At 47.3% G+C, this 27,446-nt stretch overlaps 1 protein-coding gene across 4 annotated transcripts in view; it reads right to left on the bottom strand.

Moving 5' to 3' along the window:
* Nucleotides 1-2,400: 2,400 nt before the first annotated feature.
* The window catches only part of CCDC13 (coiled-coil domain containing 13), a 38,253-nt gene continuing 13,207 nt past the window's right edge, over nucleotides 2,401-27,446 (bottom strand). Inside the window, exons 7-17 of one of the 4 annotated variants that reach the window (XM_081834303.1) lie at nucleotides 27,045-27,149; nucleotides 25,114-25,278; nucleotides 22,538-22,714; nucleotides 18,404-18,610; nucleotides 16,721-16,845; nucleotides 12,851-12,925; nucleotides 11,490-11,618; nucleotides 7,585-7,739; nucleotides 6,330-6,465; nucleotides 2,884-2,989; nucleotides 2,401-2,710 (exon numbers count right to left, since the gene is read on the bottom strand). In XM_081834303.1, the coding sequence (XP_081690429.1) occupies nucleotides 2,591-2,710; nucleotides 2,884-2,989; nucleotides 6,330-6,465; nucleotides 7,585-7,739; nucleotides 11,490-11,618; nucleotides 12,851-12,925; nucleotides 16,721-16,845; nucleotides 18,404-18,610; nucleotides 22,538-22,714; nucleotides 25,114-25,278; nucleotides 27,045-27,149 (1,500 nt within the window). In that variant the 3' untranslated portion in view covers nucleotides 2,401-2,590. Of the gene's footprint in view, nucleotides 2,990-6,329; nucleotides 6,466-7,584; nucleotides 7,740-11,489; nucleotides 11,619-12,850; nucleotides 12,926-16,720; nucleotides 16,846-18,403; nucleotides 18,611-22,537; nucleotides 22,715-25,113; nucleotides 25,279-27,044; nucleotides 27,150-27,446 lie in introns of all 4 variants that reach the window. The other 3 variants (XM_081834304.1, XR_014150085.1, XM_081834305.1) reach the window with 3 other exon arrangements.

Below are 27,446 nucleotides of genomic sequence, written 5' to 3'. Positions count from 1 at the left end.
ACTCTTCTGCAAAAACCATGACGTTCCATCTTTCTATCTGTGGGGAATTTCCAGATTTACACTGGATAATTTCTTTTATTGCTGCACCAGGAAATTCGGACTTTAACAGTTCCTCTGTTTGTTTGTTTTTAACCCATCTAAAAGGAACTCGCAGTAAAAAAACGGCTGGCATCCTTCCCTGCGTTCATAGAATCATAAAAGTTGAAAAGTACCCAAAGGATTATCTAGTTCTAACCCTTGCAATACAGGCCGAGCATGGTGGTGGTGTCAACCTAGTAAAGGTAAAGGGACCCCTGACCCTTAGAGCTTCCGGGTCATGTGGCCAGCATGATTAAGCCACTTCTGTACTTAACGGGTGGCGCTGTGGGTAAAACCTCAGTGCCTAGGACTTGCCGATCGTATGGTCGGCGGTTCGAATCCCTGCGACGGGGCAAGCTCCTGTTGCTCAATCCCAGCTCCTGCCAACCTAGCAGTTCGAAAGCACCTCAAAGTGCAAGTAGATAAATAGGTACCGCTCCGGCGGGAAGGTAAACGGCGTTTCCGTGTGCTGCGCTGGTGCTGGCTTGCCAGAACAGCTTCATCACGCTGGCCACGTGACCCGGAAGTGTCTTCGGACAGCACCGGCTCCTGGCCTCTTAAGGGAGATGAGCGCACATCCCTAGAGTCGGACACGACTGGCCCGTACGGGCAGGGGTACCTTTACCTTTAGAGCAGCACTCGGAATTCCCTTATGCGATGTAAAGTTGAATTTTGCCCCCCCCCTCCCAACTTCACTGCATGTTGACACCTTTTAATTTTCTGCCTTCCTGACGGAGGTACCTGTGGAAGTATCAGCTTTGCACATTATTACTGCCTCTCAACGCAGAAGCCGCCGTGAGACATTATGGCCCCCAAATCATGTGTTACCAAATGTTATCATTTGCCCACCTTTGGGAAAACATCCTTAGGCATCACTTGGAAGATGTGGCCATCAATAGCTTACAGAATAAATACTGTTATGAGTTGCGGGTGCCAGATTTCCCTCAATTTCAATTTCTTAGAATTTAATCCACGCTTGGGAGTGTTAAAATTTAGGTGCTGGATTTAGCCAAGCGTTAAATAATACAGGCCAAACTGGTTTCCACCGTGTCCAGAAAATCAGTGAGCCATTAACCAAAGACAAGGGGAACGCAGTGGACCGTTTTAAAAGGCAGAGACGGGCTCCACCCTGAACTTTGAGCTAGTTAGCAGAGTTCAGTTTAGGATTGTAGTTGGGGGCTGTGAGCTGGCTGTTTAAATCTGAGGCTGCAGCAATGGGAGAAACGGGACCCTCTTGGGGTTTGAATGCTGTGGACCCCTCCATCGTAGGCTCAGGCTGTATATATGTGTGAATAAACCATACATCATGAAGACACCACAGTCTCTGCAGTGCCTTGTTACCAAAAGGTAACCCAAACCATGAGTAATCTCCTGGAATCCCTCACCATTCATAGTTTGGGGTGGCACATAACAATAGACTTAGTTTAGCATTAGCCGCTTGCCAGCACAAACTGGGAACCACAAATGCTGATGGACTCTAGCTGTCGTAAATGCAGGTTTTTGATTTTCGTAAATCACTTTGAGGTTGTTGTTTTTAACAATTGAGTGGTGTATAAATGTAATGGTTCTAGGGGTTGCTCGTGCGTAAATCGGCGCCACGCTTGGCTGGGTTACCTGGGTGAACCCTTTCTGTCCGGACAGCCACCCATCCGTGGCTGTCTCAATCGCTGGCAGAATCCGTCAGTGGGCATTTCTTGAACTTCTTCCAGCAAAGAAGCTCTTTGACGCCTAGTCTCCGCCTACTCTCCCTGCGCGGAAGTCTTCTGCGCAGGGAGGGTGTGGGCAGCGGAGGACCCGTGCTCTCCCCGCTGGTCTCCGGCGAGGAGTCATGGAGCCCCCTCGCCGATTCCCCCATCTGCCCCCCTTCTCCACTGGTGCTACGCTGATTTCCTTCCCCAGCAGATGGGCTGCCTCTCTCCCTCCTGGGACGCTCTCCGGCATCCCTCTGGAGCCCTCCCTCCTCCTCTGGCTCTGATGGCAGTTCCCTGACAATAAACTTTTAGCTTTTTGTATTTTATCTGTGTTGTAGGTTGTGTAAGCTTGTCTGAGAAAAAGTCAACACTAATAATAATAATAATAATAATAATAATAATAATAATTCTTATTCAACAATGCCTCAGCTAATGAGTTGCTGAGATCACGCTGCTCATGAGGCTGCTTAAGTCTCTGGATATTACTGAACCTGAATTTACAGTTATGTGACTGAATCCCACCTGAAAATAGTGAATCTTGAAGCAGCCCTCTAGCAAACCTGTCTCCGCTGTGTCTGGTTGTTGCCTTCTCTCTAATTTACAACAGAAAGCAGAGACCAAACAAGGAATGTCTTTTTTTCTTTTTGTTGAGAAAATAAGATACCCCTTTATCTTGTTATGGCTTTGCCAAGGGTGACAACAATGTCCTGTATTTACAGATTTAAACAGAGCAGCATCGCAGGCACACAAAGCAGGTCCAGCCGTTTTCAACACAGGCCAGTCCTTTCGTGGCAGCTCCTACACTAAAGAGCGGAGGAGACCTAAAATTCCACCGAAGAGACAGTTACATGGGCATCATCGTGGGTGAGAAGAGGGGCCTCTGGCTGGCAAGAGTTTGCTACGTCTGCTACGCCTTCAACAGGTTTATTCCTCACTCCCTCCTGCAAGTGTTCAAACAAATATCATTTCCAGGGGCAAACCTGGCCAGGTGTAAAACGCGAGACCCCTGGGATTCCCCGATGACTCCCTCCCTCCACAGGGCGCTCTGGGTGGGCTTGGCTTAGTTCCGGTCCTGCTTCTGCTGCCTCAGAGCTTGCAGAAAGATGTCCTTCACCTGCCCCATCGTCTCCTGGTACAGACGGAAGTCTTCCTCTTTGGTCTTCGCAGAGTCCTGCAAAGCCATCTTCAGGCTTTCGTTCTCGTCCATCTGGATCGCAAGCCTGCAAGGACAAAAATCGGTCATCAGACGTCGCGAAGAACTTACAAGCTGGGAAAACAAGGCAGCCTCTTCCAGGCATTTTTATTTACCATATTTTTTGCTCTATAAGACTCATTTTTTCACTCCTAAAAAGAAAGGGGAAATGTGTGTGCGTCTTATGGAGCGAATGCAGGCTGCGCAGCTATCCCAGAAGCCAGAACAGCAAAGGGATCGCTGCTTTCGCTGCGCAGCAATCCCTCTTGTTCTGGCTTCTGAGATTCAGAATATTTTTTCTCTTGTTTTCCTCCTCCAAAAGAAAAAGGAAACCAGTATGCAAAGCTGCCTCTCTGGCCCCGTGATGCTGGAGAATACACATGGTTCTGGCAGATGAAGATGATGGACTATATAGAACTTGCCGAACTGACCGGGAGACTCTGAGACCAGAGAGAAGAGACGGTGAAAGAAGATTGGAAGAAGTTTAAGGAATATATTCAAAAAAATATGTTAGTATTTAAATCTTAGAATAGCTTTGGAAGTGGATTTAGGCTGTAGAGTTAGAAGTAGAAGATAGTGTGTTTTAAAATAGTATTATTTGCAAGTGATAAAATGTGAAGATGTTTTATGATTAAAGTAAGTGTGATTAAAAAAAAAGATATATGTAAACTGCTAAAGATGAGGTAAAATGAAAATCAGATAGGGGGGACTTGGGGAAGCCCACCTAACAGGATAAGACAAGAATCTGTTTCTATTGTTTGTTTTCCTGTTTGTGCTGTTTATTTGTGTTATAAAATGAAAAAAAAAATTGGGGGGAAAAGAAAAAGAAAATTTTCAGATTTCATTTATGTTAAAAGGAAGCTTCTAGCTGTCATGGCCAGAGGAGGTAGTTACAGTGGTGCCCCGCAAGACGAACGCCTCGCAAGACGGAAAACCCGCTAGACGAAAGGGTTTTCCGTTTTGGAGGCGCTTCGCAAAACGAATTTCCCTATGGGCTTGCTTCGCAAGACGAAAAAATCTTGCGAGTTCCCGCGGTTTTCCCCCCACTCCCCCCCCTTTTCCTAAGCTGCTAAGCCGCTTAACAGCTGATCTGCTGATAAGCCGCTTAACAGCTGATCGCTAAAAGCCGCTAGACCGCTAATAGCGCTAATCCGCTAAGCTGTCAATGGGCTTGCTTCGCAAGACGAAAAAACCGCTAGACGAAGAGCCTCACGGAGCGGATTAATTTCGTTTTGCGAGGCACCACTGTATAATGGTGCCATAAAGGTCTTTCCACTGAGAGCTCCATATTTAAGGCAGCAGCAGCCGCCTCTGAATAACAACAGAATTCTTCAGCGCTATTGCGGCTGCATGTGCTCTCTTCGCAGCGCTACCGGGCTCTTGTACCAAGACCAGGAAGAACACATTTTGCTCTGGCTCAAAGCAAGAGGCACTAGGTGGAACTATCGATAGCATTCCCCGGGGTAATTAAAAAAATATTCCTAATACAGTGGACACTCAGGTTGTGAGCGTGATCCGTGCAGGATGAATGTTCGCAACCCGCAGCATTCGCAACTCGTGTCTGCGCACGTGCGGATTGCTATTCGGTGCTTCCGCGCATGCGCAAAGCGTGATTTAGCGCTTCTGCGCACGTGCGACCGCCGAAACCCAGAAGTAACCTGTATTTATGGGTTTTAGCAGTCCGCAACCCAAAAAAACGCAACTTGAAGCGGCTGTAACCCGAGGTATGACTGTAACCTTCCCATCCTCCGCGGAGTTCAAGATGGCCTCCCTCGCCACCCCCATTTTATTCCCACAGCGTTGTCAGGTAGGCAAGGCTGAGAGACGGCAATTGGCCTGCAATCACCTAGTGAGGCTCACCTAGTGAGATTTGAACCCAGGACTTCACATCCCTAGCTCAACTTTCTATCCACTCAGCCACATGGGCTTATGAAGCAGAAAGAGCATTGCCACGTTCCCCTTCTGAGCAGCAGAGGCTCTTGGTTACGTCGATGAATGCTGTTGTGCAAGCACACTGGGTCTCTTAAGGTCTTCGACTGCCCACTCGTTTTATGGGTTTCCTTCCGAAATTTCCTTTCCATATTATTTATTGGGCTGATATCCCACCTTTCCCTCCAAGGAGCTAAAGCAGGGGTCAGCAATTTTTTTCAGCAGGGGGCTGGTCCACTGTGGGGGGCCGGACTGTTATGTACTGAAGTTCTCACTCTGGGCCAGCAGGGGGATACTATAGATAGTTATGCAAATAAGGGATCGAAAGTGACGTTCAGTGATTGGATAGTTTTAGAAAATTGTTACAGTTACGTTGTACTGGAGCTCTATATAAGCAGGCTGACTGAACCCTTCAGTTCTGTTCTGTTCTGGCCTGTGAATAAACAAGAGCTGTTTGAAGAATCGCTGTGTCGTCTGATATGTTCACTCACAACTTAACACAGACTATATATTTTTTTTGGGGGGGGGGAATGAACAAATTCCTATGCCCCACAAATAACCCAGAGATGGCAGGATTTAAATAAGCATTCACATTATCAGCATCAGAAAATGTTTAGAAGATAGTGAAATATGATGGTGTATTCACTTTTATTTTTATGTTTTTAGGTTTGATGTTATGTTATTAATAACCTTTTCTGTTAAGAGATAGCAAAGTGGGTGAAAACAGAAAACCAGAAGCGCCAGTGGCGTAGCATGGGGGGTGCAGGGGGGGCCGGCCGCACCGGGCGCAACACCTGGGGGTTAGGGTTAGGGGGCCCAAATCCACGGGTTTGGGGGTGCAAATCCACGGGTTAGGGGGCACAAATTACTTGCCTTGCCCCGGGTGCTGACAACCCATGCTACACCACTGAGAAGCACAAGTTGGGGAAAGTCTTGGAGGGGAGGGTGGGAGGAATATTCAGTAAATGTTAAGAATTTGAGATGTATGTAATGAATGAAAAAGAAAAATGAATTAATTTTTTTTAAAAAAAGAGAGAGATGGATTTTAAATAAGAGCACACATTCTACTCATGTGAAAACACCAGGCAGGCCCCACAAATAACCCAGAGATCATTTTTTTAAAAAGCACACATTCTACTAATGTAAAAACACCAGGCAGGCCCCACAAATAACCCAGAGGTGCATTTTAAATAAAAGGACACATTCTACTCATGTAAAAACACACTGATTACCGGACCATCCAGGGGCCAAATTGAGAAGGCGATTGGGCCGGATCCGGCCTCGGGCCTTAGTTTGCCTATCCATGAGCTAAATGTTCTTTCTGCTTTCTTTCCCGCAACAACCCTGAGAGGTAGGCTAGGCTGAAAGATGCAGTGATTGGCTCAACGTCACCCGGTGGTTATAAACATGAGCTTTCTCAAAGTGGTTAAGCATCCTACCTTGTGGATAGTTCTTCTATTTGGGACTCCAGAGGCACCTCCGATCGTTGTGCTGATGGAGGTCCACTCCTGTCACCCACGTTCCAGTCCAGCCTGGTGCTGTTGTGTGGCTGAGCTGTAGTTGCGGCGCCTGTCGCTAAAGGAGAACACAGAATTTCCCCTGCGTTTCAGAACCAACCAAGTCTCCACGTTCGTCGTGGCCAAACACAAATGCAGCAGCGTGGTATTACAACATGCCATATACAGTACCTCCACATGTGGTGGGAGTGCCCCCAAATCCAACTATTCTGGACAACAGTCACAGGAGAAATATGTAATATAACTAAGCAAGTATTAGAAATAACCCCAGAATTGGCCCTACTAAACATCTTCCAAAGCAATAATGCCCATTTACACCACAAAGAACTCATAACCCACCTACATTCAGCAGCCAGAAACACCATAACCAGACACTGGAGAGACATGTCAGGAGTAAGCATGGACCAATGGTATCAAATAGTATGGGAAACTGCCTTACTAGAAAAATTAACCAATAAACTGAAACTGGTAAAGGTAAAGGTAAAGGGACCCCTGACCATTAGGTCCAGTCGTGGCCGACTCTGGGGTTGCGGCACTCATCTCGCTTTACTGGCTGAGGGAGCCGGCGTACAGCTTCCGGGTCATGCGGCCAGCATGGCTAAGCCGCTTCTGGCGAACCAGAGCAGCGCACAGAAACGCCGTTTACCTTCCCGCTGGAGTGGTATCTATTTATCTACTCACACTTTGACATGCTTTTGAACTGCTAGGTTGGCGGGAGCAGGGACCGAGCAACGGGAGCTCATCCCGTTGTGGGGATTCGAACCGCCAACCTTCTGATCGGCAAGCCCTAGGCTCAGTGGTTTATCCCACAGCGCCACAACGTCGTGGCCGACTCTGGGGCTGCGGCGCTCATCTCGCTTTATTGGCCGAGGGAGCCGGCGTACAGCTTCCGTGTCATGTGGCCAGCATGACTAAGCCGCTTCTGGCGAACCAGAACAGCGCACGGAAATGCCGTTTACCTTCCCGCCGGAGCGATACCTATTTATCTACTTGCACTTTGACGTGCTTTTGAACTGCTAGGTTGGCAGGAGCTGGGACCGAGCAACGGGAGCTCACTCCGTCGAGGGGATTCGAACCGCCAACCTTCTGATCGGCAAGCCCTAGGCTCAGTGGTTTAACCCACAGCGCCACCCGCGTGCCTTAGTTTGCCTTCTCATGCTCTAATCTATGACATTACCTGCTTTGTTCTTCGAGGGGTTTTTTGGGGCGCCAGAATTCTTCCCCGACTCCGTTTTCAGGTGTTCAAACTGCTGCTCTAGAGCGATGTACCTGCGCTGCTGCTCCTGAAGCTTCTTGTCTGCTTCCCAGACCTTGGTGGTGCTGTCGTCCACCCTGGCATTCAAAGCAGAAGGACCCATAGAATCAATGAATATCAGAGCTGGAAGGGATACCCCAAGGTCATCTAGCCCAACCCGCTGACATGCAGGAATCGCACCTAAAGAGTCCCTGACAGGCGGCTATTCAACCTTTGTTTATAAACCTCTGAGGAAGGGGAAGTCTGCCACCTTCCGATTAGGTGCAGATTTTACTATATTAATAATAATAATAAATTTTATTTATACCCCGCCCTTCCCGGCCAGAGCCGGGCTCAGGGCGGCTAACACCAGTAAAATTACAGTAAAATCATAATGGGGGGAAAAACCCCAATTTAAAATACAGGTTAAAATGCAATTTAAAATGCAGCCCCATTTTAAAAGTAGCCCATAGATCAAAACCATAAGGGGAGGGAAACATAAGGGTCAGATTGAATCCAAACCAAAGGCCAGGCGGAACAGCTCTGTCTTGCAGGCCCTGCAGAAAGATGTTACGTCCCGCAGGGCCCTGGTCTCTTGTGACAGAGCATTCCACCACGTCGGGGCCAGTACTGAAAAGGCCCTGGCCCTAGTTGAGACCACCTTGTGGCTTGGGACCTCCAAAATGTTGTCATTTGTGCACCTTAAGGTCCTCTGCTGGACGTACCGGAGAGGTATGTGGGTCCTAGGCCGCGTAGGGCTTTAATGGTCAAAACCAGCACCTTAAACCTGACCCTGTACTCCACCTGGAGCCAGTGCAGTTGGTAAAGCACTGGATGAATGTGATCCCGTGGCAAGGACCCCATAGGGAGCCTCGCCGCGGCATTTTGCCCCCGCTGGAGTTTCTGGGTCAGCTTCCAGGGCAGCCCCGCGTAGAGCGAGTTACAGTAGTCAAGCCTGGAGGTGACCGTCGCATGGATCACTGTGGCCAGATCAGGGCGAGAAAGGTATTATTTATTTATTTGTCATTCAGACATCTCAATGCAATATGCAACATATATATAGAGAGAGAGAGCGCGCGCGCCAGGGAGCCACCACTGAAAAGGCCCTTTCCCCTTGTCACCACCCTCCGAGGCTCCCTCCGAGGGGGCACCTGGAGAAGGGCCTCAGGTGAACGTTATGGCTCTGGTGCTTTCACTTGCCCTCCTCACACCCTCGGTCCTTCGTCTACAAATTAGGATACACAGAGGCCAACCTCACAGGGTTGTTGTGGGAGCAAACAGAATCAAGACTCTGGGCCTGCAATCTTCTACACACTTAAGTTGGGAGTCAGCCCCACTGAGCTCCACGGGGCTGAGTCAACAGACGTGGACTGTAAGAAAAGTTAACATTGTTCTCAGTTGCTGGGTGTGGTTTCAGCTGTCATGATTCCATTGTAGTTGCTTTTCGCAGTTTTTATCACGTAAGCGTTGTACTGTGTTTTTAATTGTCTCTAAGGCACCCATAGAACTCAGGTATGTGGGCAAGAGGTAAACGTAATAAACGTGTTTAATTTGTTTGCAAGTTAAAAGGCTGAATGCCCACAGAAGATGCTTCCTGCTCACAGGAGGCCTGTTTATAGCTCACAAGCAGCCTCACGCCCAGCAATGCAAAGGAATTTTAAAGAACCAACAAATCAGCGCAGTTTTGAAATCAGCAGTTAAAATCGGTGCAGTTTTTAAAGGCCCAGCCCGCCATTGTGATTAAAAATGGCGTCCAATTGTATCCCAGGTTTAGAACTGTGTCACCAAGCTTATTTTTACTTTCAGGAGCTGTGGGTTAAACCACAGAGCCTAGGACTTGCTGATCAGAAGGTCAGCGGTTCGAATCCCCGCGACAGGGTGAGCTCCCGTTGCTCGGTCCCTGCTCCTGCCAACCTAGCAGTTCGAAAGCACGTCAAAGTGCAAATAGATAAATAGGTACCACTCCGGCGGGAAGGTAAACGGCGTTTCCGTGAGCAGCTCTGGTTCTCCAGAAGCGTCTTAGTCATGCTGGCCACATGACCCGGAAGCTGTATGCCGGCTCCCTCGGCCAGTAAAGCGAGATGAGCGACTCAACCCCAGAGTCGGCCACGACTGGACCTAATGGTCAGGGGTAAGGTAAAGGTAAAGGTACCCCTGCCCGTACGGGCCAGTTGTGTCCGACTCTAGGGTTGCACGCTCATCACATGGCCAGAGTGATGAAGCTGCAGCTGGCGAGCCAGTACCAGTGCAGCACACGGAAATGCCGTTACCTTCCCACTATAAAGCACTACCTATTTATCTACTTGCACTTAAGGGTGCTTTCGAACTGCTAGGTGGGCAGGAGCTGGGACCGAACGACGGGAGCTCACCCCGCTGCGGGGATTCGAACTGCCGACCATGCGCTCAGCAAGTCCTAGGCACTGAGGTTTTACCCACAGCGCCACCCGAGTCAGGGGTACCTTTACCCTTTACCCTTACACAGTTCTGAAGACCCACAACTGAAAACAACTCTCCAAATTGGCCTACTCTGGATATTCCTATGTAGGACCTCTAGAAAGATGGGCAGCACTCGGGTCAGCACTAGAGTTGGAAGGTGCCATGAGGGTCATCTAGACCAAATTTCTGCAATACAGAAATATTTTGCCCAACACGGAGCTCAAATCCACCACCCTGATACTAAGAGTCTCATACTAAGCTTAGGTAGCCTTCATGGAAGTACAACACCTTACTGCTGTTTATTCATAAACACTACCACAAATAGTTAATGCCAGACCTCTCCTGTGCTAGTAACGGGCAGTGTCAGATTTTTAACATGCCCATAAAATCACTGACGCCCATCTTCAGGGAAGGTGCCTTTGCCACAGCTCCCTCCGGGATCAGAGGCCAGTTGCAGAGGAGCAACAACGCGAGGTTATTGTCCTCAGGTCTTGGTTTATGGGTTTGCTGCGGTTGGCCACAGTGAGGAACAGAACCCTGGACCAGGCAGGCCTTTATGTGTGATCACAAAATCGGACGGGACAGCCAAGTGTTTTGCAGCCCCCTCTCCTGCAACACTGGGACACAGATGGGTTAAACCACAGAGCCTAGTGTTATGTACTGAAGTTCTCACCCTGGGCCAGCAGGGGGATACTGTAGATAGTTTTCACTCAGGTCCACATATGCAAATAAGGGATTGAGAGTGACGTTCAGTGATTGGATAGTTACAGAAAGTGGTCTATATAAGCTCCACTACAGTTCAGTTTTGTTCTGGCCTGTGAATAAACAGGAGCTGTTTGAAGAATCACTGTGTCGTCTGATATGTTCACCCACAACTTAACACCTAGGACTTGCTGATCAGAAGGTCGGCGGTTCGGATCCCCACGACAGGGTGAGCTCCCGTTGCTTGGTCCCTGCTCCTGCCAACCTAACAGTTCGAAAGCACGTCCACGTGTAAGTAGATAAATAGGTACCGCTCCAGCGTGAAGGTAAACAGCATTTCCGTGTGCTGCCCTGGTTCTCCAGAAGCGGCTTAGTCCTGCTGGCCACATGACCCGGAAGCTGTACGCCGGCTGCCTCAGCCACTAAAGGCAGATGAGCGCCGCAACCCCAGAGTCGGCCACGACTGGACCTAATGGTCAGGGGTCCCTTTACCTTTACCTCCTGCAACGCAGGAATCACAACTAAAGAATCCCGGATCCATAAGTCACAGGCTCTTCTTATGCCTTACAGTTCTTCCCGACTTTATTTTTTTCAAATTGCAAAAGAAGAAGAAAAGCGCCTTACAGTTCCTTGGTTTTCCAAGGCAAGGGAGACTTGGGAAAGGGGAGGGCAGGAGCCTGTTTCAAGGTGCTGTAATGTTTTGTGCTCACCTTTTCTGCAGGATGTTGACCATTTCTATCAGCTTGCCCCTTTCTGCTTCAGCGGCTTGTCCCAGGGCCTTGTACTCTGCAATCTGGATCATCACGGTTTTCATGTCCAGATTATCAGGCTCAACAATCCTAAAAAGGAGAAAAAAGAAAAAAGAAAAAAAGGACCTGAGTTATATGCTGGGGGGAGGTGTTTGTTCGCCCCAGAACATTGGTATCACTTTAACTTACTGCGTTCCATCATACCTCTCCTCCCTTTCGACTGTTGCCCATAGACTGGCCTTCACCAAAGCGAGGTTCAACGTTTTTCCCTCCAACGTCCTGAGACATAGATTCTCAAAGGGCCAAGCCCCCGCCATGTGCGAATGTGATAAGGAGACGCCGGAGTCGCTCCAGCACATCATGTTCACTTGCCCCCTGTTCAATGTGCCACGGGCAAATTTGTTGGGATCAATCATACAGAAACTAGAGGGTACCCCACCAAAATTCCACCTTGCCCAAATCTTGCAGGATAAGGATACTCATACGACCCTGAATGTGGCTAGGTTCCTGGTCGCTGTCCTTACCCAAAAGCGACGCCAAGGAGCACTACAAGCTAACTAAGGCGTAGTATACCATTCTATTTTATAGTATTTTATTGTTATTGTGGTGTTTTAGCGGCTGTTTTTTTTTTTTTTTCTTCCCATGTGCACAAGCTGTTATTTATGTGTTGTTTTTACCTGTATGGGCCTATGGCCGTAATAAATATTGTTTGTTTGTTTGTTTGTTTGACCTGAGTTGGTAAGGGAGGGAGAAGGGAATCCCGATATACCAGTGTACTGGAAGAAGCAAAGATCACCAGCGTTGAAGCAATGATTCTTCAACATCAGCATTGTTGGACTGGTCATGTTGTGCGGATGCCTGATGATCGTCTTCCAAAGCAACTACTCTATTCCGAACTTAAAAAAGGAAAGCGTAACGCTGGTGGTCAACAAAAGAGGTTTAAAGACTGTCTCAAGGCAATCTTAAAAAATGTCGTATAAACACCAACAATTGGGAAACACTGGCCTGCGAGCGCTCCAGTTGGAGAACAGCCTTTACCAAAGGTGTCATGGGCTTTGAAGACACTCGAACTCAGGGCGCAAAGGAGAACCGTGCTAAGAGGAAGGCATGCTTGGCAAATCCACACCGGGATCAACTCTCACCCGGAAACCAATGTCCCCACTGTGGAAGGACGTGTGGATCCAGAATTGGCCTCCACAGTCACTTACGGACCCACTGTTAAAACCGTGTTTATGGAAGACAATCTTACTCTACGAGTGGTTGCCAAAGAAGAAGAAGATGATGATAAAAGTTTCAGCCAACTCCAGATAGCTGCCACGTACCTCCCAGGAGAGACAGTGGTTGGGAATGAGGTCACCACGGAGTCCACGAGGGTGTGACCCATCTTAGACACCATTCTGCGGAAGGCAAAGAATTGCAACCATCTCAGCAACAGCCTGTGTGCTTAGCTTGCCCATCTTCCAAAATCTGTGCACGCTGCCACGTATCTGGGGAGCGAGCAGAAGGCTCTGAAGCCCTGCTGGTTTACAGATGCTGCTGTGACTAACAACAACAACAGCAACAATAATATATTACTTATACCCTGCCCATCTGGCTGGGTTTCCTCAGTCAATCTGGGCGGCTTCCAACAAGAGATTAAAAATACAGTAAAACATCAGTCATTAAAAACTCCTCTAAATAGGGCTGCCTTCAGGCGTCTTCTAAAAGTCAGATAGTTGTTTATCTCCTCAACATCTGATGGGAGGGTGTTCCACAGGGCAGGTGCCACCACTGAGAAGGCCCCCTTCCTGGTTCCCTGTAACTTGGCTTCTCGCAGCGAGGGAACCACCAGACAGCCCTGGGCGCTGGACCTCAGTGTCGGGGCAGAATGATGGGGGTGGAGACGCTCCTTCTGGTATACAGGATTAAGGCCATTTAGGGCAGGGTCAGCAAACTTTTTCAGCAGGGGGCCGATCCACTGTCCCTCAGACCTTGTGGGGGTCCAGACTATATTTTGGGGAGGAAATGAATGAATTCCTATGCCCCACAAATAACCCAGAGATGTATTCTAAATAAAAGGACACATTCTACTCATGTAAAAACATGCTGATTCCCGGACCGTCCATGGGCCAGATTTAGAAGGCGATTGGGCCAGATTTGGCCCCCGGGCCTTGGTTTGCCTACCCCATGCTTTAGCCTGATCCACCCAGGTGCTTTTTGCATGCTCTTAGAGGTGACATGGATGATAGGAGAAACGGCGGGTGACACTACCAAGAAGGCCCTCTGCCTGGTTCCCTGTGACAATGCTTCTCGCGGAGAGGGAACCGCCAGAAGGCCCTCGGAGCTGGACCTCCGGGTCAGGGCAGAAGGATGGGGGTGAAGACGCTCCTTCAGGTATATTGTGCCGAGGCTATACACTGGCTACACAACTTTTAGAAGACGTCTGAAGGCAGCCCTGTATAGGAAGGTTTTTAATGTTTGATGTTACATTATGTTTTCACATATGCTAGAAGCTGCCCAGAGTAGCTGGGGCAACCCAGTCAGGTGGGCAGGGTACAAATGATAAAATTATTATTATTAAACCAAAGCTCTTCTGATGTGACAAATTGTTTCAGGATACCTACAACTTGGTACGCGGGTGGCGCTGTGGGTGGCGCTGTGGGATAAACCACAGAGCCTAGGACTTGCCAATCAGAAGGTCGGCGGTTCAAATCCCCGCGACGGGGTGAGCTCCCGTTGCTCGGTCCCTGCTCCTCCCAACCTAGCAGTTCAAAAGCATGTCACAGTGCAAGTAGATAAATAGGTACCGCTCCGGTGGGAAGGTAAACGGCATTTCTGTGTGCTGCTCTGGTTCGCCAGAAGCACATGAAATATTGGAAAGTCAAGGCGATAATCTCTCTCTGACGTATAAGTTTTCTATGTGCAATGAAATCTGTTGGTATTAAGGACCTCCTGATCACGAAAGTCTCCAGGCAGCTGAATTGGTATATTTCCTCACACAGGATTATCTGTCTCAGTGAGAACTAGGCTAATAGACACAGCCGGGTAGAAATAAAATCTGAATTCTCCATAAATGTACTGACTAGTGAGGAATTACACAACACACTACTGCCCTCCAGCAGAAACTAACTTTGGAACAATGCATGCAGAAGGGTTTATTCATCATCTGTTTCCCTGGACTAGCAATCCCTTCTCAGACTGTGAATTATTTGTTCGTGGGATTATTAAGCGAAGGCGAGAAGAAGTAAAGGAATAGAAGACTCCCTGATTGAACTGAAATGCCCTGCTAACTTCTTTGTCAGACTGGGAGAAGTCCTAGCCGCATAGATATAAAAGTCTCTGGTTTGTAAGATTGGATGGAAAGTATTAGCTCAAACGACACAGGTGACTGTGAATAATCTGAGGCAGTATACAAAGGGCTGAGAGATTCCCTGGAAATTCCTTGTCTGTTCAAAGGATGCTGATTTCATTCATGATAAGGATCCAGCTATCAAATCTGAGAAATAATATATCATATTTAGAGAATTGTTACTATTGGGGGATTTGGGGCCAAGCCTTCTGAACTATTCTGCAGAAATCCAACAGGTGCCCTCTAGCAAGGAGAGACTGCACGTGTCAAATGTCTGCCTGCCTCTTTGGGGAAAAAGGTGTCAAGGTGCTATCCTGATTGTATAAACTACCCTATGGCGCTGTGAGTTAAACCACAGACCCTAGAACTTGTTGATCATAAGGTTGGCGGTTCAAATCCCCGCAACGGGGTGAGCTCCCGTTGCTCAGTTCCTGCTCCTGCCCACCTAGCAGTTTGAAAGCACGTCAAAAGTGCAAGTAGATAAATAGGTACCACTCCGGCGGGAAGGTAAACAGCATTTCCGTGCACTGCTCTGGTTCGCCAGAAGCGGCTTAGTCATGCTGGCCACAAGACTGTCTCCCTCGGCCAGTAAAGAAGCTGTCTCCCTCGGCCAGTAAAGCGAGATGAGCGCCGCAACCCCAGAGTCGGTCATGACTGGACCTAATGGTCAGGGGTCCCTTTACCTTTTTATATGACCCACTGCTGGAGACGGGATGTCAGAGTTGGGCTGAGCTGAAGCCATTAAGAACTTCGCCTCCAGACAGAGGGCTTGATAGAAGATTTGAATAGTCCGTCAGATCTATCAGGTTGGAATACAGTCATACCTTGGCTCCCAAACGCCATGGGAATCCAACGTTTCGGCTCCCAAATAGTCAAAAACTGGAAGTGATTATTCTGGTTTTTGAACGTTCTTTTGGAAGCCGAACATCCGATGGGGCTTCCGATTGGCTGCAGGAGCTTCCAGCAGCCAATCAGAAGCCGCGCTTTGGAAGTTGAACGTTTCGGAAGTCAAACGGATTTCCAGAACGGATTCTGTTCGACTTCCGAGGTACGACTTTATATGGGATCCAGAAGGAGCTTGCCATCCTGGGCCAAACTGGCAGCCTTCCCTAATAAGGTGCCCTCAAAATGTTTTGGGAGTACAATTCCCAGCATGCTGGCTGGGGCTTATGGGAGCTGTAGTACAAAGCTTTTGGAAGACACCAGGTCGGGGGAATCTGTGCTTAAGTCCCTGCTCAGCTGATGACTGACTTCCAGGAAGAAAGGCCAGGAAATCATCTTAATTGTGAAGATTTGCTTGATGAGTGTCAGTTGCACAGTAAGGTAAAGGTAAAGGGACCCCTGACCATTAGGTCCAGTCGTGACCGACTCTGGGGTTGCAGCACTCATCTCGCTTTATTGGCCAAGGGAGCCAGCGTACAGCTTCCGGGTCATGTGGCCAGCATGACTAAGCCACTTCTGGTGAACCAGAGCAGCACACAGAAACGCCGTTTACCTTCCCGCCGGAGCGGTACCTATTTATCTACTTGCACTGTGACATGCTTTTGAACTGCTAGGTTGGCAGGAGCAGGGACCGAGCAACGGGAGCTCACCCCACCACGGGGATTCGAACCGCTGACCTTCTGATTGGCAAGTCCTAGGCTCTGTGGTTTAACCCACAGCGCCACCTGCGTCCCAAAGCTGCACAGTAGGCTTGCAAAATAAGTGTGGCTGCCCCAATAGTCCTTTTTGGGGGGCCATGACAAATGCCGAGCTGCTAAAGCAATTTCCACAAACTGTGACCAAACTGCCAGAGTCCTCTGAACACTTTATTCTGACAGGCAGCTGTATTCATATAAACTGAGGATTTAAAAATGTTCTTTACCTCGCAGAGCTATTACTTCCAACAAGGTCATCCCTCCGGGATCCTGAAGAACCATTCCCTTCTTCTAAAGACTCGGCTGACAGTGTAGAAAGTGAGTCTGGGCTGCTTTCCTCTTTTCGATGGTGCTGGCGTAAAGACATCAACCAAGTCAGACTTTACACATTTTTTGAATCTGTAATGGATTCCGTTCAACTTCCAAGGTACGACAGTACTTGATTACTGTATATTCAACAATACTTTCCACCACTTTTCCTGGGACAGACATAAAACCATCCAGACTGTAATTTCCACAAGCTGCTGTGCTCACTAAGCTGGAAACTCAGCCAAGCCTGTGAATATCGTGTTTCGCTAATAGTTAACTCCGGATTAGAACTCTTCTTCTTCTTCTTCTTCTTCTTCTTCTTCTTCTTCTTCTTCTTCTTATTTATACCCTGCCCATCTGGTTGGGTTTTCCCAGCCACTCTGGGCGGCTTCCAACAAAACACTAAAATACAATAACCTATTAAACATTAAAAGCTTCCCTGAACAGGGCTGCCTTCAGAGGTCTTCTAAAAGTTTGGTAGTTATTTTTCTCTTTGACATCTGGTGGGAGAGCGTTCCACAGAGCAGGTGCCACCACCGAGAAGGCCCTCTGCCTGGTTCCCTGTAGCTTTGCTTCTCGCAGCGAGGGTGTTATGTACTGAGTCGAATAGGATCCAAAAGGCAGCAGTCTGATTGGTCTTAGAACAATAGGATTCAGAATGCAGCAGTCTGATTGGTCCTAGAACAATGCAGCAGTATGATTGGTTGGCAGGAACCACCCAATCATGCTCCAGATTGAAGTGAATCCACAACCTGATTGGCTTACAGTAGAATTCCGGAATTAGCCAATCATGTGCAGCCCATTGAGTAAATAATGTATATAAAGCAGATACCTTGAGGGGACTTTCTTTCATTCCTCCTCACCACTATGAGCTGAATAAAGAGCATGAAATCACTTTGCGACTCTGAGTATATTTCAGAGGGAACCGCCAGAAGGCCCTCGGAGCTGGACCTCCGGGCCCAGGATGAACAATGGGGGTGGAGACGCTCCTTCAGGTATACTGGACCGAGGCCGTTTAGGGCTTTCAAGGTCAGCACCAACACTTTGAATTGTGCTCGGAAACGTACTGTGAGCCAATGTAGGTCTTTCAAGACCGGTTTTATATGGTCTTGGTGGCTGCTCTGAGTCACCAGTCTAGCTGCCGCATTCTGGATTAGTTGTAGTTTCCGGGTCACCTTCAAAGGTAGCCCCACATAGAGCGCATTGAAGTAGTCTAAGCGGGAGATAACCAGAGCATGCACCACTCTAGCGAGACAGACAGCGGGCAGGGAGGGTCTCATCCTGCATACCAGATGGAGCTGGTAGACAGCTGCCCTGGACACAGAACTGACCTGCGCCTCCATGGACAGCCATGAGTCCAGAATGACTCCCAGGCTGCGCACCTGGTCCTTCAGGGGCACAGTTACCCCATGCAGGACCAGGGCCAATGTAGGTCTTTCAGGACCGGTCTTATAGTATATGGTCTTGGTGGCCGCTCCCAGTCTCCAGTCTAGCTGCTGCATTCTGGATTAGTTGTAGTTTCCGGGTCACCTTCAAAGGTAGCCCTGTGCGATTTACTGGCCGGCTTGCTCTGTGATATTAAGAGATCCGATGTGGTTTACCTGCGAAGCGAACTGCTGGACCTCCTCCTCCAGTTCTTTCACCCTGGCCTCTCTCTCGGCCACCATCTGCTTGAGCTGCTCGATGAGGCAGTTCTGCTTCTGGACTTCCACACTCAACTGCTGCTCCAGGTTCTGGTGAGATTCCTTGGTCCTCTCGTCCTGCTGGCTCAGGTTCTTCAGAATGGCTTGCATCTCCTTCTGCTGGCTCTGGGGGAGCGGAAAAGGCATGGGGTTTGCACACATGCATCATTAAAGGCAGGTGGTGGTGTTTGACCCCTAAAGGTAATAATAATAATAATAATAATAATAATAATAATAATAATAATAATAATAATTTATTTATACCACGCCCTTTCTGGTTCAGAAAACCGGGCTCGGGGCAGCTAACAACAAATTTAAAACACTTAATTGCAACAAAAAACAGCATAAAATACAGTATAAAACGTGAATAACAATAAATTCAGAATTCAAAAATCAGTTTAGGGGGAAAATCCATCCAATAAACATTAGATGATCACCAGGGCTAGCTGGCTAAATTAGTCCTATTTGGGCCAGCGAGGGGACCAGGGGAGAATTAGCTGTGGGATCCCAGAGCGGGTAATCTTCATAAAAAGGGGAGAGGGAGGGAAGGAAGGGGAATAAAAGATCAGGCTAAGTTCAAATGGAAAGCCAGGCGGAATAGCTCTTTATTACAGGCCCTGCAGAAGGAAGTTAAATCCTGCAGGGCCCTGGTCTCATGGGACAGATAATTCCACCAGGTCAGAACCATCACTGAGAAGGCCCTGGCCCTGGTGGAGGATAATCTGACTTCCTTGGGGCCCGGGACCTCTAAACTATGGTTATTCATGGACCTTAAGGTCCTCTGCGGGGCAGACCAGGAGAGGCGGTCCGGTAAATACGAAGTACACCCTTGTGCAAATTAACTGAAACAAACAATGTAGTTTATTGTACAAAACTCACATATGCACGTACAAAACTCACATATACGTACATTAGTAACGGATATGACCTCTGCTATTTTTAAGCAGCATTTGAACGCGGTTTGGCATGGGGTCTACTAGTTTTGAACAGTCACTGTTGATTTTCGGGTCCCTGTACCACACTTGAATCAGCACCTGAATGAGCTTCTCCATAGTCGTACAATTTACAGCACGGAGGCGACCTTTGCATATAGCCCACAAATTCTCAATGGGATTTACGTCCGGGGAATTCCCTGCCCAATCAATTACCTGTATTTGTCATGAATTTCTTTACCACTTTTGATGTGTGACAGGGGGCTAGATCCTGCTGCAATATCCCAGTACCGTCAGGATATCTCTTTTCCAGGAACAACTCTCTTTTGTAGAACCTCAATATACTGTGGCGAGCGCATCATTCCTTCTATTGGCTGCAGGCTTCCGATACCATAATGATCAACCAGCTTTTCGTGTTTGTTTTGAGTACAGGATCACGAGTAAGATAGAAAACATGCTTTGTTTCCATTCATTTGCACAAGTGTGTACTTGCCAGAGGAACACAAGGCTGACTTCTGTGAGGTACCGTATTTTTCGCTCAATAAGACGCACCCGACCATAAGACGCACCTAGTTCTAGAGGAGGAGAACAAGAAAAATAATGTTCTCTCCCTCTCTGCTCAGCGCCTCAAAGCGGCAGGAGAAGCGGAGCCCCTTCCATTTCTCCTCCCGCTTTGCTGAAGGGGCGCTGTGCAGAGAGGGAAAGCTGCGCAGCGGCTCTCCAGCAAAACAAAGCCAGGAGAGCGAGTGGGATCAATCCCTCTCGCTCTCCTGGCTTCAGCAAAAGCAACACAAAGCCTCCTGAGCACAGCGGGAGTGCTCTCGCTGTGCTCAGGAGGCTTCAGGAGGCTATCCCTGAAGCCAGGAGAGCATGAGGGATCGGTGCGCACTGATCCCTCTTGCTGTTCTGGCTTCTGGGATAGCTGCGCAGCCTGCATTCGCTCCATAAGATGCACACACATTTCCCCTTACTTTTTAGGAGGCGAAAAGTGCATCTTACAGAGCGAAAAATACGGTACCCAAAAAGTATGAGCTGACATGTACCTCTGGCACAAATTATTAACTTTATTAGGGGAAGGGCTATTATAGCACAATCGAAGCGCATGCACAAAGTCCAGCGGTTTCAGGTAGGGCTGGCTGGGAATTTCCCTCATCTGAAACCCTGGAGAGATGATGTCGGTCCGTGTGGACAATACTGAGTTAGATGGACGGCAGCGAGAATGCTACCTGCCCAGAGATGGAAGGAAGGAGAAGTACCAACAAAAAGAAGAATGGCAGACGAAACTGACAGAGTACGCAGAGATGGCAAAACTGACGGGGAAGACCAGAAACCAGGAAGATCAAGTAATTTTAAAAAGACTGGAGTAAATTCTTAATTTATTTAAAAGACCACTGTAAATGGGTAAAATGATTGGCAGGGATGTAATGACACTTGTGATGTGGAATTAACTATGGTGACTATGGATATACAGCAGATAAGGTAAAGGTAAAGGGACCCCTAACCATTAGGTCCAACGACTCTGGGGTTGCGGCGCTCATCTCGCTTTATTGGCAGAGGGAGCCGGCGTACAGCTCCCGGGTCATGTGGCCAGCATGACTAAGCCGCTTCTGGCGAACCAGAGCAGCGCACGGAAACGCCAATTACCTTCCCGCTGGAGTGGTACCTATTTATCTACTTGCACTTGGACATGCTTTCAAACTGCTAGGTTGGCAGGAGCAGGGACAGAGCAATGGAAGCTCACCCCGTCGCGGGGATTCGAACCACCAACCTTCTGATCGGCAAGCCCTAGGCTCTGCGGCTCAGTCATGCTGGCCACATGACCCGGAAGTTGTATGCCGGCTCCCTCGGCCAGTAAAGCGAGATGAGCGCCACAACCCCAGAGTCGGCCACGACTGGACCTAATGGTCAGGGGTCCCTTTACCTTTAGATAGGGCACAAACACACATGTACACACACCTGGCCTGCTTCTGTAGGATTACAGTGGTACCTTGGGTACGCTTCAGGTTACATACGCTTCAGGTTACAGACTCCGCTGACCCAGAAATAGTACCTCAGGTTAAGAACTTTGCTTCAGGATGAGAACAGAAATCGTGCACGAGGCCCCATTAGCTAAAGTGGTGCTTCAGGTTAAGAACAGTTTCAGGTTAAGTACAGACCTCCGGAACGAGTTAAGTACTTAACCCAAGGTATCACAGTATTATTATTATTATTATTATTATTATTATTATTATTATTATTATTATTAAATTTGTTAGTCACTTTATCTTGCCCAGAGAAACCCAAAGTGACCTATAAGCTATACAGCGGCAATCCTAGAATTATGGCAACAGTGTCCTTCAGCTCTCTATATTGGACAAACGGGCCAAACCTTACGCCAAAGAATAAACGGACATAAATCTGACATCAGGAACCACAAGACAGAGAAACCAGTAGGAGAACACTTCAATCTCCCAGGACATTCTATACAAGATCTCAAAGTAGCTGTTCTATTACAAAGGAATTTCAGAAATAGACTGGAAAGAGAAGCTGCTGAATTGCGACTTATTACCAAACTTAAAACCATGGAGAGACCTGGTCTGAACAAAGACATTGGATTCTTATCTCATTATACATGACAAAGCCATTTTTCACCTTCTCACCCCTTGCTTTTTCCTGTAAGACCTATTGCAGTCGTTAAGAGTCGTCAACAGGCTCATCACAGCTATCTGCCAATCACCCAATCCCACCACCCTTCTGAGTAATACCCCTCCCCACCTTCTCACTATATAGAAGGGTCTGGTGACTTCTGTTTCAGTGTATCTGAAGAAGTGTGCATGCACACGAAAGCTCATACCAAGAACTAACTTAGTTGGTCTTTAAGGTGCTACTGGAAGGAATTTTTTTATTTTGTTAATCCTAGAATTGTAGAGTTGGATGGGACCACGAGGGCCATACAATCCAATCCCCTGCAATGAAGGAATCTTTTGCCCAATGTCGTGGGCTTGAACCCACAACCCTGAGATTAAGAGTCTCACGCTCTACCAACTGAGCTATGCAGATACTGGTAGCATTCTGGAAGTTGAAATAGCCTTGAGCAGCAGCTGTTGCCGAACCCCGGGGGTGTGGAACACCCAGATCGTACCAGCAGAGCATCAACGAGTTCGTCGTCGTGCTTCCCTTTGTCCAGCAGGGTCGAGATCTGCTCCTTCAGGGTTTTCACTTCGTGAGACAAAACTTTGTTCCGAGCTTTGGAGCCGTCCAATTTCTGTTTCAGCTCTTCGTAATCCTTCAGGAGGGTGTTATGTTCCCCTGAAAGCTTCTGAAGATAAAAGAAAGTCAGACTTGACGTGGTAGGGAATTTATTTACGTATCGTGTATCCTACCTATTTTTGTAAGGAGCACGAGGTGGCATATATCATAGAATAATATTTATTTATTTATTTATTTATTTATTTATTTATTTATTTATTTATACCCTGCCCATATGGCTGAGTTTCCCCAGCCACTCTGGGCGGCTCCCAATCAAGTGTTAAAAACAATACAGCATTAAATATTAAAAACTTCCCAGACAGGGCTGCCTTCAGATGTCTTTTAAAGATAAGATAGCTACTTATTTCCTTCCTATCTGATGGGAGGACGTGCCACAGGGCGGTCGCCACTACCGAGAAGGCCCTCTGCCTGGTTCCCTGTAATCTCACTTCTCACAATGAGAGAACCACCAGAAGGCCCTCGCAGCTGGACCTCAGTGTCTGGGCAGAACGATAGGGGTGGAGATGCTCCTTCAGATATACTGGACCGAGGCCGTTTAGGGCTTGAAAGGTCAGCACCAACACTTTGAATTGTGCTCGGAAATGTACTGGGAGCCAATGCAGATCTCTCAGGACTGGTGTTATGTAGTCCTGGCGGCCACTTCCAGTTCCCAGTCTGGCTGCCGCATTCTGGATTAGTTGCAGTTTCTGGGTCACCTTCAAAGGTAGCCCCACATAGAGCGCATTGCAGTAGTCCAAGCGGGAGATAACCAGAGCATGCACCACTCTGGCAAGGCAGTCTGTGGGCAGGTAGGGTCTCAACCTGCATACTAGGTGGAGCTGGTAAACAGCCACCCTGGACACAGAATTGACCTGTGCCTCCATGGACAGTTTAGAGTCAGAAGGCTGAGAAGCTTTTTGCAGGAGGAACGAGAGTCCACAACCTCAACATAACAACCTTGTGACGTCGGTTAGGCTGGGAATGAGGGCCTGGCAAGGGACTACAGGCTATGGTTGAATCAGAGAGCAATGGGGCCCTGTGTCCTTAAATCCAGCGGTGTTTGTCTCAAAAACAACAAGAAGAAGGAAGCCCTGAAAGAGAGTGCGTTTTATCATATGTGGTGGTCACATGGGGTGGTAAAAGCTTTCTGGGAAATGATATGAGTTTGGGGGAAATGTTTAAGATAACTTTTATTAAAAAACCAGAGGCTTTTTTGTTAGGCATTATAGGTGTGGAACTACCAAAAGAAAATAAAAGATTGTGGAAAGAATAAGTGCCGACCAGAAAAGAGTGGCAGACCAAGCTGATGGAATATGAAGAAATGGCAGAAAAAGAAGGAACATTTTGTCATATGTGGTGGGAATGTAAAAAAAGTAAAAAACTTCTGGGAAATGATAAATAATGAGATGAAAAAGATGTTGAAATATACATTTTTAAAAAAAACAGAAGCATTTTTACTTGGTATTATAGGTCAGGACATTAATAGGCAAGATGTTAAATTGTTTTTATATGCAACAACTGCAGCAAGAGTATTGTTAGCCCAGAAATGGAAACAAGAAGAAATTCCAATGAAAGTAGAACGGCAGACGAAATTAATGGACTGTACAGAATTGGACAAAATGACAGGAAGAATTCAAAACCTGCGGGGCCAGAGATTGACAGAAGATTGGAAGAAGTTATATGAATTATTTGAAGAGCAACTGTAATCAACAAATTACGCTAGTAGGACTACAAGAAGTTTTGTAAGGAGAAATATACGAAGTGTTACAAAGTAGAAAAAGATAGAGATTTTGGCTATGAGTTTGAAATGTAATAGGGAAAATAAGAAATGCATACTAAGAGATTAGATTGGAAAATTTTCAGACATGATTGATGGATGTCAAAAAAATTGAATAAGATGTAAAAGTATGTTTAATTACTGTTGAAAATGATATGTTAAAAAACTAATACAGTGGTGCCTCGCAAGACGAAAAGAATCCGTTCCGCGAGTCTCTTCATCTAGCGGTTTTTTCGTCTTGCGAAGCAAGCCCATTGACAGCTTAGCGGATTAGCACTATTAGCGGTTTAGCGGCTTTTAGCGGCTTATCGGCTTAGAAAAAGGGGGGGAGGGGAAAAAACCCGCAGGAACTTGCAAGACATTTTCCTCTTGCGAAGCAAGCCCATAGGAAATTCGTTTTGCGAAGCACCTCCAAAACGGAAAACTCTTTCGTCTAGCGAGTTTTCCGTATTGCGAGGCATTCGTCTTGCGGGGCACCACTATATATATATATATATATATATATATATATATATATATATAGGAATATGCAGAAATGGCAAGACTGATGGGAAAGATCAGAAATCAGGAAGACCAAGTGTTTTTAAAAGACTGGAATAACTTTCTAATATATTTGAGATACAGTCAGGAAGCCCAGGCCTCAGATCTGAGCTCCCCTGGCTCCTGCAAAAAGGTTCTCAGCCCTTCCTCACCTCTAGAGCTTCTTTCTTTTCTTTTTCCAAGCTACGAATCCTCTGCAGGTTCTTTTTTGAGGCAGACGTCTTCCTCGAGTCCGCCAGGCTTACAGCCTCTTCCTCAGTGCTACTCTCAGACAACCGGCTTCTGCTGTGGCCCAGCTGGTTCTCAAGATCCCGGACCTAAGGGAGGAAATGGAAAATGTGCACCATTGCAAGGGTTGCTTAGTTGTGCGAAAACTGCTCCACTTATTAATTAATATAACAGTGTATGTCCGTGTTGACATGGGAGGAGTGCAAAAGGGGTGGGAGAGGGTCCCACTATGTTACTGTTATTATTACCAACAACCATAACACATACAGTGACACCCCCCATGCAGGCTAATACATTGGGTATACTTAATCAATAATAACATATTCAATTCAACCACATGTACAATTCTATATACATTAACCCTCCACCCTCCACATGCTTATTTAACTTTTAACCTTTTAATTACCCCAAACTGGCTCTCTTAGCCTGAGTAGCACTGAGTTAAAAACAAAAGAGGAATGTAAATGGGTAAAATTGATGGTAATTGCATCCAGACAGGTTAGAGCGAGTAACTGGAAAAACGCAGAAGAGCTAGGGGTGAACCAATGGAGGGGAAAACTGAAAAAAAATTATAATTTTAAAATATCTAACTGTGAAGATATTCACAGATATGATATCTTCTAGATATGAAGTCTTCAAGATATGAGTCTTCAAGATATGAAGACTCTTGAGAGACTCTTGGGAGTTTCGTGGACTGCAAGAAGATCAAACCTATCCACTCTTAAGGAAATCAGCCCTGAGTGCTCCCTGGAAGGACAGAACCTGAATCTGAGGCTCCAAGACTTTGGCCACCTCAGGAGAAGAGAAGACTCCCTGGAAAAGACCCTGATGTTGGGAAAGATGGAGGGCACAAGGAGAAGGGGACGACAGAGGTTGAGATGGTTGGACAGTGTTCTCGAAGGTACCAGCATGAGTTTCTCCTAAGAAGCTACCTGCTTCTTGGGAGAAAAGCAATGACAAACCTAGGCAGCATCTTAAAAAGCAGAGACATCACCTTGCCAACCAAGGTCTGTATAGTTCAAGCTATGGTTTTCCCAGTAGTGATGTATGGAAGTGAGAGCTGGACCATAAAGAAGGCTGATCGCCGAAGAATTGATGCTTTTGAATTCTGGTGCTAGAGGAGACTCTTGAGAGTCCCATGGACTGCAAGAAGATCAAACCTCTCCATTCTGAAGGAAATCAGCCCTGAGTGCTCACTGGAAGGACGGATCCTGAAGCTGAGGCTCCAAGACTTTGGCCACCTCATGAGAAGAGAAGACTCCCTGGAAAAGACCCTGATGTTGGGAAAGATGGAGGGCCCAAGGAGAAGGGGACAACAGAGGACGAGATGGTTGGAAGCTACCAGCATGAGTTTGACCAAGCTGTGGAAGACAGGAGTGCCTGGCGTGCTCTGGTCCAGGGGGTCACGAAGAGTCGGACACGACTAAACGACTAAACAACAACAACAACTGTGAAGATACACAGAATGAAAGGGTTTAAGGTCAGTGAGAAAGAGGAGGATTGGATTGAGAAGATATTGAATTATTTGGATAGGAGGGGGTCCCACTAAGAATCCGATCAGCAAGCATGGGAACAGAAGGATCTGTCTTGATCCACCTGGTGTAACAGAATTTACAACAGGCACCTGCTATCCAAAGTTTCGGAGGAGGGTGCCTCTCAGACCTACCTGGAGATACGTACCAGGGATTGAACGGGGAACTTTTGCATGCAAGGCATGCACTCTGCAACCCTGCTAATCGACTGACAACGGACCAGAGCTGCGTGTGCAAACGGCCTGGTGGAATTCTGCAGTAATCGGTTCTACTCTGCCATGCAGTGTCACAGAAGAGCGGGGGAACAAAGACAATTGACTCACTTTCCCTTGTAGGATCAGAATCTGCTGAGCCCGCCCACGCCAGGTACCAGGGGTGGACAAGAGATTTTGAATGTTGACGTCCTCTCCAACTTCATTGGCTAAAAGCTGAAAACCAGATACAGAACGTAATTATGTCATGGAAAATCTTTTGTGCTGAAGGTTTCGATTTATCAGTTATTTTATTTAACCTTTTAAAAAAATCTTGCTCTTCAGCGAAATAAAGGTCCTCAAAGCAGCCTAAAAATATATTTTGTGTGTGTGTGTGTGTGTAAAGGACAGTCCCTGCTATCAGGCTGACAATCGAAAAAGACACGACACAAAAGGAAAATGGACCGGGCAGGAGGAGAAAATAAGCAAACCCAGGTTCAAGTTCTTAGCTAATGTGTTGCAGAAAGTGCCTTT

Source organism: Podarcis erhardii (assembly GCF_964252035.2).
Source record: "Podarcis erhardii genome assembly, chromosome: 12".
Classification (NCBI taxonomy): Eukaryota; Metazoa; Chordata; class Lepidosauria; order Squamata; family Lacertidae; genus Podarcis; species Podarcis erhardii.
This window is presented reverse-complemented; position numbering and strand designations above follow the sequence as displayed.